This window comes from Lacerta agilis, chromosome 13 (genome assembly GCF_009819535.1).
Source record: "Lacerta agilis isolate rLacAgi1 chromosome 13, rLacAgi1.pri, whole genome shotgun sequence".
NCBI lineage: Eukaryota > Metazoa > Chordata > Lepidosauria > Squamata > Lacertidae > Lacerta > Lacerta agilis.
The window spans coordinates 42,247,994-42,260,970 of record NC_046324.1 but is presented as its reverse complement, the minus strand read 5'-3'; the positions used below and the strand labels follow the sequence as shown (position 1 = coordinate 42,260,970).

The following is a 12,977-nucleotide window of genomic DNA, read 5'->3' as shown; positions in this document are numbered from 1 at the left end:
GTTCCACGGGGCCATTTTTAAAAGACTCACCCTGTACAGTATATCAGTGCCGGATTTACCTACAGTATAAGCTAAACAAGCTATAGCTTAGGGCCCCACTCTCTTGGGGGCCCAAAAAAAATTAAAGAAAAAAAACTGGATGTACATTTCCAAAATATAAGATAGAAAACAAATAAAATAAAACCTACATACAGCAACAGTGTTCTGTGTTGTTTAGGCTCCTATTTGTTATTTGCAATTGGCTTTAGATACGTATTGGGTCCATAAATTACCATATAGCATATATTCAACACAAAACAACAACAATAATTTGTTGTTGACAAAGGACAGCTGGACATATAAAGGGCCCCATTACCTTCAGTAGCTTAGAGCCTCATCAAACCTTTCCATATTCCACCCATATCCCACCTTTCCCCCAAGGTGGATGGCTGTTCCCTATTTGTCACACCCGCTCTTCCTACTTCATCCTCACAGCAACCCTGTGAGGTAGTCTAGGGTTGAGCTACTGGGGTGGGGAGTGGAGTTGAGAAGGAAGGAAGGAAGCACTCATTAGACTGTCTTCAGCTCCCCCCTTGAGCCGTAGGGCTTCAGATGGGAGTGCGTGCTTGCATACCAAGTACACACAAACAAACCCATCTCTCACATATTCTGTGTATTTGTTTTGTTAAGATGTTTCGTGGGCAAATGCCTGTCCAAAGTGGCTCACAATCACAACAAGAAATGAAAATGGTTGAAGTTTTACGAAATAGTTTTAAAAATTACTGCATTTTGTAATCTGGCTTTCCTCCAGTATTCACACTTCCCGCCTCAGTCCTTCATTTTATTCTCGTGAAGCCAGTGGTGTAGTGGTTAGAGCGTGAGGCTAGGACCTTGGAGGCTAAGGTTCTAATATCTGCCCAGTTATGAAACTCACTGGCATATTTTATTGGCATAATCAGAAGCAGTATATAATAATGTTGCTTTCTGGATGATGGAAAAAGGTATATTTTGAAGTTGATATTTTCTCAGTTATGTGGTAAGCCTTGATATTGGAACCTGTGGAAAGTGGTGTGCTCAGTGCTAAATTTTACTTAATTTGCCAAACTTTGGGCAGTGTGTCTGCATGTTTTACTCTTTCTGTTTTTTTGTTTTTGTTTGCATTTGTTGCAAATGGGCACCATGGCCATTGGACTAAGAAAGTCAAAGATTACTCAGATTCTGACCATTCTCTTGATCTCCTTTTCTAGTGCTGTAGATGGGTCTATAACTTAAAAAAACAATCAAATGTAAGAGTTTGGGTTTCATAGTAGAAATTTGTATTGCCCCTCCCCTCACAAATTATACACCTGCTTTCCCCCCCAGAGGTCTCAAATAGAATCTGGGACATTATCAAGGAGGGCACAAAGCATATTGGTACCTTCCCAGCAGTTGGTTTCATAAAAAGGGCTCTTGTGTTACTATACAAAACCGTGAGCAACTTGGGTCCAAGTAATCTTAAGGACCACTTGGAACCTTATATTTTAGCCTGATCACTAATATCATCTGGAGAAGTATTGAGAGTTGTCCCCCATGATACAGAGACCCAGCTGACTTCAGGCAAAAGCTGCACATTTAGAATGACTGACCCAATGCTATGGAAGACTCTTCCAGCAGAAATTTGGCAGGCATCCTCACTTTTGACAAGTATCTAAGATTATGGTCTGAAGTTGCATGATACAGCAACCTCACTGACTCCAAGATAGTCATTGTCTAGTCAGTGCCTGTATGGGTGACCACAAGGGAACCCTGCGTATGCTTCCTTGAGTTCTATAGAAGAAAAATAGGATATAAATGTAATTCAATAAATCATGTCACTTGTAACTAGCTTACATACATTTTTTTGTGTAGTTGATTGCTTCACTGATCACAGTCTGTCCTTGTAATGTGGGAGGTAGTGCATTGTATTCTGTATCTCTGTTCAAATCTATTTTCACCCCCTACTGTACTTAGTTCCTTGACATGGGTCTGGTTTCACAGATTTGTCTGGAGTGCTGTGATAGGAACAAGCTGGGTGTGTGTGTGTGGGGGGGGTTCCACGGCTTTTATTTTTCTGTGGAAACTTCTCTGTTTCATAACTTTATTAGTAACAATGGGTGGAGTGGATGCCTATAGCGAATTTATTATTAGGCAATCTTGGAAGTTGTAAAAATTTAAATTTGTATTACAGTATATAGAAGTAAAAGAAACATGCTTAATTAGATCACTCTCTAGGGCATCAGAATTTTTTTTCTGATGCAGATTGATAATGTTCCAATGCAAACCACAGAACAGACTAATTTGCAGCTTGCAAGTTTTTCCAGAAAACCAACATAACTGGTTGCAAGATTAATATAGCTACCTGCAAACTGGCATGTCAAGTTGCAATAAGAAAAAACTTGCTGTGTGACCAAACTTACATGAGTGAAAGGGTCTGTTTATATCAAGGTGGTCTTGATGTGTTAAATAGTTTTGCTATAGCATGATCTCTTCATCTCCTGATTTTAAAACTGTATGCAGATCAATGACTGTTGTACAGAAAATGTGACGCTCTGCAATTTGATACATGCCCTATTGTTGCCATGTTAAGATGGAAATTCCTACAGTCTCCTGGTCTCTCTTCTGCTTAGAGGAAATTATTTCTTGTTCAGTAGAGAAATCAAGCCACTGTTGTCTCAGCAGAAATCAGATTTTTTTTAAAAATGAGACTTCTCCAACATTTTGCTTAATATTTTTAAAGAAATTGTGCTCTAGAATGATTCTGGATTATGACATCATAATTTACCTCCTGGAATCTTATTGGTTGAAGTTAGCAATTGTTATGACAGTTGCGTTGCATCAGCTCACAAAAGGGCAAAACTAAATTACAGTATTCTAGTTGTAAAGCGAAACAGAAGGTAATGTGTACTAGAATAGAGGAATGTTTGGTTTTGAAGTGTTTTGAACTGCTTTAGTTTATGATCTCCAAAATGAGTACAGGCACACACACCCACACACCCAACTTGCGGTTAACTTGTGCACAACCGCATATACTGTATACGTAGTGGTGGGAAATAATTAAATCATTTAATTCATACCCGGAAATAGAGGGAGAGAGCTGGAGAGTCCTTGGAGCCTGAAGAGGACTTCAATGAGGGCAGAGAAGAGACTGAAGGCACAACTGGGCCTTGTTTAGACTGCGCAGCCTCTCTGCCTATCAGCTGCTGTGCGGGGTAGCGCAGCACCAGCAGCTGCTTTTCTGCTCGCCTCCAGCCTTCTGCTGGCCCCAGAGCTTCAATTCCAGTTGAAGTTGTTTTTTGGTACAGTATTTTTGATTTGGATTGGAGAGAGAGCGGTAGAGAGGGCATTTAAAAGGTGTTTAGAGGCTTCTTTCCAGTTACGTGATTTTCACTTACATGCGCAGGGTGCTGGAACATAACCCCTGCATAAGTGGGGAGTTGCTTGTATAATATTTGAGTACTGCATAGGGTGGTTTGTGAAGATAAGGAGCAAAAAGTAAAGACAGAACTTTCTGTAGTAAAAAGTATGTGGGTTCAGAAGATCTGAAAATATGGTATAGATACTCTTACTTCAGAATGGGATTTCTGTTTTCTAAAAACAAATATTTGGATATGAGATGGTGGTTAGAGTTTCAACTTTAAATCTGTTTACTCAGTAGATTAGCAAAGCAGTGTTAGAAACTGAGATATGGAAGCTAGTAGCTAAATGGCACCTTAATCTGAGGTTATGGGTGCCAGAACGGAATGTCTAGGCAAACTTTTTAAATAACAAGAATACAAAGCTGAAAATGAATGAACTGCAGCTAAAATATTATGTTCATTTTTCACATGGTCTAGTCCTTTCCCCCCCTAATATTCTTAAGAGGGTTCCTTCTCTAGTCTCCAGAGAGTAGCTGGAAGTGGGGAGGCAGGAAAAGGTCCTCCTTCCCTTCCACTCTGCAGTTTTAATCTGAAATCTCAGGCGCAGTGCTGCACCCAGAGGCTGAGCTCGAATTCCCTGTCGCAAAATGCACCTAGAACAATGGGAGTTTTGAACACTGTAGCAAACTGATTTATGGTAGTGGTAGTAGTAGTAGTAGTAGTAGTAGTAGTAATAATAATAATAATAATAATAATAATAATAATAATAATAATAGACTGCTTTCCCCCTCCAAAATGAAGAAAATAAGTCATTTGATCCAGGGACAGGTCACACATATATTGGCCTATTTCTACCTTTTTTTCTTAATGGTGACATAGACCATTTATAATGTAAGAATATTCTTCACAACTGTGAACAGGGCAGTGGGGTGGAGTAAGTGAAGACAAGCTACAACAATTAACTATAAAGTTGTTCACTGCTCCTGCTCAGGCTGTGCAGAAAAAAAGCATTTTGGTTCCTGAAATTCATTCTGATGGTGCAGATAAAATGTAACTGATAGAATTATACAGGATGTGGTCTAAGTGTGTGAAAACAGTCAAGATCCAAGGATCTCCAGGCATGCACCTCCAGATGGTGGAGATGTCAGGCGCATCCTGGAGCCTAGGTATCTTCACTGGTTGCAAGTGGCCGATAGCCAGGGTGCAAAATGTGCCTGGCACCTGGCTAATTTTGAACACTGGAGAGGGAAATGGACAGCATACAAGCCAAAGACCACTTGTGTACATAACAGTAAATGGGCCATTTCTTCAGTATCTTAGAAAAATACCTGCATTGAGGTTTTGGTAGTGTGCAATGATTTAATCAATTAATCTTTCAGTTCATTTTAATCTGCCTAGTACATTAATCTGCAGATTAGTACATTAGAAGAAATCTTTATTGTGCTTTATAGCCCTAGTGACAACAAGTAACTATTTCTGTTTCTTTTGTGTTGTTTCAGGTACATATTGAGATTCACTAAATCGTGACTTATGCTACAACTAAAAGGCATTCCATTATTTACTGCAATTCAATACAATGCAGAGTTTGGAGGACAGACGGGTGATGCATATCTCTTATATTAATATGGAACAGGAAGGTGATGTAGGACACCAACACCTGCGTAAAAATGCCCTGAATGAGCAGAATGAAATTCTTCGTCTTCCAAATATCCAATCATTAGTGAACAACTCTCACGTGGATAATAATCATTTGCAAAAGGAGTTCTTCTCTCTTAAGATCAGGAACTGCACTCTGTTTAAAGCTGTCCCATTGCCTCATATTGGCAAAAAAAGGCCACCACGCTTGAGTGATGCGGCGAATGGAGCTGCGTCTTCCAAGGAATCGCTAGGTCCACTTTTTTCTCCTGAAAAAGATATATTTGAAAAGCTCTTTAAACACTTTGATAGCACTGCAGTGACAGGCTGGCTGGAGAAGGCACACAACTTCATTAGTGACATGGGCGCGTGGAGTAGTTGTGGAGATAACTTTGTACGCTTTGCACATTTCTGGCTGTCTGAACTCCAGTACAACCACAAAGAGCAACTGTTAGAACTGGAAATGGGAGTTATTGAGGATGAAGTACGCCTTGCTTTTGAGGGGTCAGGCTCCAAGGAGTTCCAACCATCGGATTTGAATTCCATTCTTGCAGCTGCGCTGAGTGAATATCCCATCGGACTTGTGAACGACCAGAACCCATATGTTTTTCTTGACTATTTAAACCTTATGTCTTCAGCGGACACATCTGAATATAAGGAAATGCTTTCAGCTATACAGTACACAACCAAGAACCCTCAGATAGCTCAGTGGTTGCTAGCTATACGAGCATTTGCACTTGCAAATCTCTGGCATGCAATAGTGAAGGTAAAAATGCAATCGTTTTGAAATCCTAGTGCCAGTTTGTTGCAATGTTCCTTGTAAAGTACTTTTAAGATCTGTCAGTGGCCAAGGGAGATAATAACAGGAGGTGTTGTAGTAATAACTTTTAGGCAACCAACATAAAAAAAGCTTTAGGGAGTTAGTGAGTTGTCATACCTTTTATTATGGTGTATGTTGATGGAGAAGATTTCATTATTTTCAGGCCTGTTGAGTAAAATGTGTAGAACTGGCTGATAACAGGCATTAAGGACCCCATCCTGTTATTTCTTCTGAATTAGTATATAAATATTACTAGGACAGGGTTGTATCCAATACTAGTCCTACTGCAATTAGACCTATTGAAATTAATGGACATGCATAATTTAGGTTTATTAATTTCAGTGTATCTACTTGGAATATAACTTAGTTGGATACAACCTGCCATGTCTGAACTTTGCACCCCTTTGGGCTGTTTCAAATGTATTATGGTGACAAACCTATATTTTTCATTGCATCTACGCTCGTCACGAACAACCCCAACTTTTTGCCTTGTGCATGATAGTTGAATGCAAGTATTGTGAGTGTACATTACTTTTTTAAACATAATCTGTTAAACGTCTCTGTTGGGCCTTCCTAAATCCACTTCCCCTTGTTCATGCTATGAGATAGTTCAACTGTAATGCCAAAATTGCTACCATCTGACAGATGCATGTTTTGCGAGTGGCCACTGAGCCAGGATCTGAAACTATGGCTTGAACTGTTCTGCAAACAGCAGTTTGGTCAATCTGGTTTGGCATTCCACCCAAACAAAAATCACCATTGCGTCTGCTATTGGAATCTGTTGTTTGATAATTCTCTGAGAAGACAGTGGAAGGGGAAAACAGCAAAGCCCAAGTTTTCCCTGTTTGGCATTCCAATTGAACAAATCCTGCGAGAAATCTCCCTACTGCAGCAACATTAGTAAGGTCTTTTTATTCTAAGCATATCTCTGATACTGAACACACTCATGTGCTTCTTTTAAAAGAGCTGGTTACTCTAGAGCTATGAAATTTAACTGTAGGCAGTGAATGTGTCTAGAAGTCAGCACAAATGTCTCATTATTAATCTCAACTATATTCATCTGGGGTGGAGTGTTGGCCATGGTGCCTGCCAGCAGCCACTTAAAAAATTGAACTTTGGCAATGCAGATAAGCATCTTGCCTTGGCTACTATTGGCATTGGGGGGGAAAGAATGGATGATCCTGCCGGGGATCCCTAAGCCTGGTTCCATTGCTACTCATGTCAGTGGTTTAACTTGTTCCTAGGCAAAGCTCTTTAGCTGAACATGGGCAAAGCATGCTGTCAAAATGTGTTTAAAGGTGATTGTACACCAGCCTTCCCCAACCTGGCACCTTTCTGATGGTTTGGGCTACAACTCCTATTGACCATAGCCATCATGGGGAATGGGCATGGAAGATGGTAGTTCAAAACAAGGTGCAGGGCGAAGACGTGTTCAATATTGGGTAAAAAATTGCCATGGATGCAAGCCTTCATCCTATTTAATAAAATAAACAAGAGTTGGAATGCTATAGGAATCTTGTGTCACACTCTTCTTATTTGTTTTATTTTTCCTAAGAGGAATAGCTGTGCTTAGTTTCTTACAAGAAAAAAAATAACCAAATGTCATGGGGCACCCTAAAGACTGACAGATACATTGCGGCATAATTTATTTGGGGTCAGTGATTTAGTATCCGTATTCTCCCTCTTTTTGTGCATTTGATTAAGTGGACTCTGGTCCATGAAAACCTTTACCATATTAAATCTGGCAGTCTTTAAGGTACTGCAAGATCCTTCACACACACAGTCAACCCCAAATCAGGATGCTTGTAATAAAAGCCTTAATATGAAATTGTGGACTGTGAGGAAAGCCTTCCATTTTAAAAATGAAAATTTAAGCTGTTAAGAAAACACGTTGGATGTACGACTTAGTAATTTTCAGCTAGATCTGTGAGGAGATACAGTATATTACAGATGTATAGCCATTATGTCTTTAACAGCGTTCAGTTTATAGTTCTGTCCGTAACGGTTCATTGCCGAATTTTTATCCTTATGCCAAATATAGATGATATTGTGTATATATAAGCACCGCCAACTTTCAAAAGATAGGGCTACTTTTTCCCCCCCTTACCCATAATGTAGTTGTTCCAAACAAATGCCAAAACTACTGCTTTGTCTGGCTGTATGAGTTTAAAAGATTGGATGACATAAACTTGACTTTTTTAAAAGAAGAAATCCATATCCAAATGAGAACTAAATGTGTTGCAATAAAAAAACACTTATCCAGTGAGCAGAATATAGCTGCTCCCTTTAGGTGTTAGGCTGTTTGTGGACCCCCTATATGATTGAAGCATCTGATTGCGTGGAGGAGTCAATGGCGGTATCCGACTAAACTGTTTTGCTGGCACTATCAGCTCCTCCAACCCATCAAAGCAGATCTACAGGGTACACTGGCAGAGGAGAGGAGAGGGTGGGGAAATTTCATTGTGCAGCTAACACTTACTGTACTAGTGGAACTATTTAGTTGAATACCACCCTATATGAGAATAGCTGGCTCCCACTTCAGACCTTTGCCCAATATGTAGGATGTTGGAGGAGCAGCCAGGCATGGCGTCAGGGCACCATGTTCCCCTGTATTCATTTGTTGGCTCTTCATGTGGCCAATGCATGACGAGAGCTAATCAAACCCTTGAAAGATAGCGAACATCCACCCACAAAGGACAGCAGTATTCACCGGTGTTTAGTGTTATGGTCATGTTCTGCTTTCATCAATCAGCTTTTGTTTTAAACCTTTTAAAATCTCCTTGAGCCAGAGCAGACATAATGTTTCCCATCCCTGAAGCATGTTTAAAGGATTGAAAATGCGCCACAGGTTTATTTCCTCTCTCCCTCCCCAACCCTTTAGCCATACGTCATTGTTTTGCCAACATTCAACAATACAGTAATGAGGATTTGCTCCTGACACTTTGGATTTGAAGTCATAGCTAGAATCTGGTTTCAGTTCCTGAATTAGAATTGTGTTAACCATGGCTAACATCCACGTACAATGGCTAACAACATCAAGCCATGTTTAAGGGATGGAAGTAATGTATATTGGCTCATTGTCTAGAGATCACTTATCTTTAACAGAAGTTTTGGCAGCTTTACTTTCTTTGCGTTTGGCTGGCTTCTTTCTGCAGTCTTGCATCTTGCACTGGAACATTAACGTAACTCAGGTGTGCATTGGTTTTCTGTGCATTTGTCATGTTGAGGTGTCAGAATAAGTCAGTGTAGCACTTATGTTTTAAGGCATTTATGAGGGCAGAAAGCATAAATCTTAACTGGAAATCTTAGTTAACTATGCTTTTTGTTTAGATCAGAGCTGGGAAACATTTGGTGCTCTGAGTGTTACAGGACTACAACTCCCATCATCCCTGATCATTGGCCATTCTGCCCAAGGCTGATGGGAACTGGAATCCAACCAGTTTCCTCATTTAGATGCTGATGGATATTTTAACTGTCATTTTTGTTGTTTAGTCGTGTCCGACTCTTCGTGACCCCATGGACCAGAGCACGCCAGGCACTCCTGTCTTACACTGCCTCCCGCAGTTTGGTCAGACTCATGTTGGTAGCTTCAAGAACACTGTCCAACCATGTTGTCCTCTGTCATCCCCTTCTCCTTGTGCCCTCCATCTTTCCCAACATCAGGGTCTTTTCCAGGCAGTCTTCTCTTCTCATGAGGTGGCCAAAGTACTGGAGCCTCAGCTTCAGGATGCATCCTTCCAGTGAGCATTCAGGCCTGATTTCCTTAAGAATGGACAGGTTTGATCTTCTTGCAGTCCATGGGACTCTCAAGAGTCTCCTCCAGCACCATAATTCAAAAGCATCAATTCTTCGGCAATCAGCCTTCTTGATGGTCCAGCTCTCACTTCCATACATTACTACTGGGAAAACCATAGCTTTAACTATACAGACCTTTGTCGGCAAGGTGATGTCTCTGCTTTTTAATATGCTGTCTAGATTTGTCATTGCTTTTCTCCCAAGGCGTCTTCTAATATCGTGACTGCTGTCACCATCTGCATTGATAGGGAACCCAAGAAAGTAAAATCTCTCACTGCCTCCATTTCTTCCCCTTCTATTTGCCAGGAGGTGATGGGACCAGTGGCCGTGATCTTAGTTTTTTTGATGTTGAGCTTCAGACCATATTTTGTGCTCTCCTCTTTCACCCTCATTAAAAGGTTCTTTAATTAGGTTGTGTCATCAGCATATCTAATAACTGTCATTTAAAACAAAATAAAAAAATAAAAAAATCCTTCCAGTAGCACCTTAGAGACCAACTAAGTTTGCTCTTGGTGTGAGCTTTTGTGTGCATGCACACTTCTTCAGATACCTGTAACTGTCATTTAGTTACTGTGAAATACAGTGGTACCCTGGTTTATGAACCTAATCCATTCCAGAAGTCCGTTCTTAAACCAAGGTGTGCTTTCAACATCGCAGCGGGGGACTCAGCTTACAAATGGAACACACTCAACATGTTCTGCTTCCAAGGCAAAGTTCAGAAACGAAAACACCTACTTCCAGGTTTGCAGCATTCTTAATCCAAGTTCATAAACTAAGCTGTTCTTAAACCAAAGGACCACTGTGCCCCTGTATGCTTTCTATAGTGTGTTGATCCCATAGTCTTTTCTGGGTAAAATGTTGGTTGGTTTTACTTCTACCCATAGCAATTGCTTGACAGCACTCCTGTTGATACTCTCATCTAGAGGCATAATGGTACATTTAGGTGTCATTTGGTAACACAGGCAAAATTACAGGGATTTGGTACAGCTTTGGGGGAAAGAGATTTCAGAGTCTTCTTATTGTTATACGGTTCAAGAGGTGCCTCCCCCCCAAAAGCAGTGACTTTTCAAGAGCGCCTTTCCCCACATACCTCATAGTAAGCAGAGACATTGGTGCTTCTGAAAAATTATAACAAGTGGTCCAAAATATTTGAAAACTGCCCTCTCTGAATGACATTTCTGCTTAAAAGAGGCTGCATGCATTCACCTACCAAGTTGCATTTTGGCAAAATATCAGAAACCTTTGGGAATAGATAGACACAGTTGTATCTTAACGCTCTGTGTGTTTAAAAGCCACAGGTGACTCTCAGTATTTTGCTGTAAAACATCTCATCAGTCCAAGCTGCAATAATCATTATGGCATTAATGATACAGACTGACATCTGGGGGACGATGCAACAAGTTCTGCAAGCCCAAGAAGACTTTGGGTGTGTGTTTCTTGAATAGCAATGCCTCGTGGCAAAGTTCTTTTTTAAATGAAAGTTTCCAAGATCCTGCTGGCCATAGGGTTCTGCCTAAAATGTGTGTACCTGTGTGTACGTTACCTTTCTAGCATCTCTTTTTAAATGTTTCGAGTGAATTTAGTGCACTTGTACTTTTAATGGAAATTGTGTAGCTGCCTTGAATTTTGACTTTTAAAAACCTGGATGGTAGTTGAAACATTCCAGCAGAACTAAAAGGAAAGTGAGTTTAGTGAATAACAGTATGATCCACAGCTCTGTTAAGCTAAGACAATGTTCAAATATTTGAAGGCATCTCCTTAATTAGGCTGTGGATTGTATTGTAACAACATACTTGTAGAGTCTGCACTTTATACTAGGGTGGGGAGGAATCTATTTTTGCACTACTAGAATTATTTAACTGACAATGTATTTAGCTGACAATGAAAGCTTATATAAAAATACACTGTTTTGTTCTTGATGACTGGGTGAGGAGTAAGGGGTGGGTATAAATCAAAGAAGGGCTTGTTTAATATCTAATTAGGGTGTTCACCATGTTCACTGCATGTGGCTTCTTGGTCCACTTTTGTGGGAGAAGAGACTTTAAAACTGAAGATAGAGTTTTATCTCCTAGAAAGCCGAGGCACATTTTGGAATTATTCTTTGTAAATGCCCCTTTAAAACTACCAGTTAAAACGCTGTACTTGCAAAACAACAACTGCATACTTGCACCTGAGTGAGTTTTGCCCTTTTGAAAACGGGTTGTGGCAACATGAATGGCCCCTGCATTGCTTTTTAAATGTCCTTGAAGGTTTACTGTGAAATAGCAAAATATCATTAGAAGTTTGGGGGATGGGGATGACAAATGCCCACTCTGCAGACTCACATGCCTTATTCATGTGACATATATTCTCTTGAAGAGTTTATATTTCCTGAGTATTGACAGAATTGGAATTAAATTATAAGATTATTTGCTAAATGTCGTGCTTTTTAAAATTCAGTTCTATAAGGCATTGGTCAAAACCCAGCTCTCTTCTGAACAACCTATCAAGAGTTCTGTTTCTGCTACTAGAAAGCAATCCAGCCAAGTGGTTAAAGAAAGGTAAGATTACTTGCATTTAGAAAGTGAAACTTTTCAATAGTATATTTCCTGACTTAATATTGTGTTTAAACTAGAACTGATGCAAAAGCTGCATTGCTTTGTGAAGTCATTGGGCACCACCCACCAGGATGTATAATTTTAAGATTACACAGCCGAGATGGTTGCTGGTGGATTGTGGCCATTTTCTTAAAGTTAGGTTGTGCTTTATATATTATATATAAGCTTGAACTGAATATGTGCCTGTACTAAATTTTGTATGCAACGCCAAAAATCACAGCACAATAATGATTTGTTGATGTTTGTCAATAGTCTTGCTTATTAGAGTCGTTTTTTTTATAACCACACAAGTACCCGGTATGTAGAAAGGCTTTTTAGAATGTAGTGGATAAGTTGGTAATGCTTATGGAGGCTACATATCTAATTCACAGTGAAGCCTTGCATGACTGAAATATTTGCTGTATGTGACTGACCAATACTTGCTTCACTTGCTTCATAGAAGAAACTAACATAGCATTGTCTGTTCTGTAGAGCAAAACCATGTGTGTTCCTTTTTCTTCCTCTTCAAGGGTGCAACTTCTCAAATCAGCATCCTATCTGCAGCATTGATTGATATCAATGGAATTTGTGCAAGGACTCCATTGAAATGGATTGATGTTCTTTCTTCTTCAGCACAGCTTAGTCAGTTGCATTTCTGGGTTTCCCCCTCTATGCACAGTGGGGCACTGGGTGGGATGCTAAAACATCAGGTTTTTAAATCAGTCAAACATGGGCATAGTACCCAAATGTGGGAGAGTTCCGGCAGGCCTCTGTCCCCCCTAATCCCTCAACAGAACT

At 40.1% G+C, this 12,977-nt stretch overlaps 1 protein-coding gene across 3 annotated transcripts in view; it reads left to right on the top strand.

The window, feature by feature from the left end:
- Positions 1-12,977, top strand: part of LOC117056345 — a 28,145-nt gene that overhangs the window by 392 nt on the left and 14,776 nt on the right. For 2 of the 3 annotated variants that reach the window (XM_033166572.1, XM_033166570.1), the window contains exons 2-3: positions 4,853-5,754; positions 12,043-12,143. In XM_033166572.1, the coding sequence (XP_033022463.1) occupies positions 4,930-5,754; positions 12,043-12,143 (926 nt within the window). In that variant the 5' untranslated portion in view covers positions 4,853-4,929. Of the gene's footprint in view, positions 1-2,786; positions 2,892-4,852; positions 5,755-12,042; positions 12,144-12,977 lie in introns of those variants that run through there. The other variant, XM_033166571.1, reaches the window with a different exon arrangement.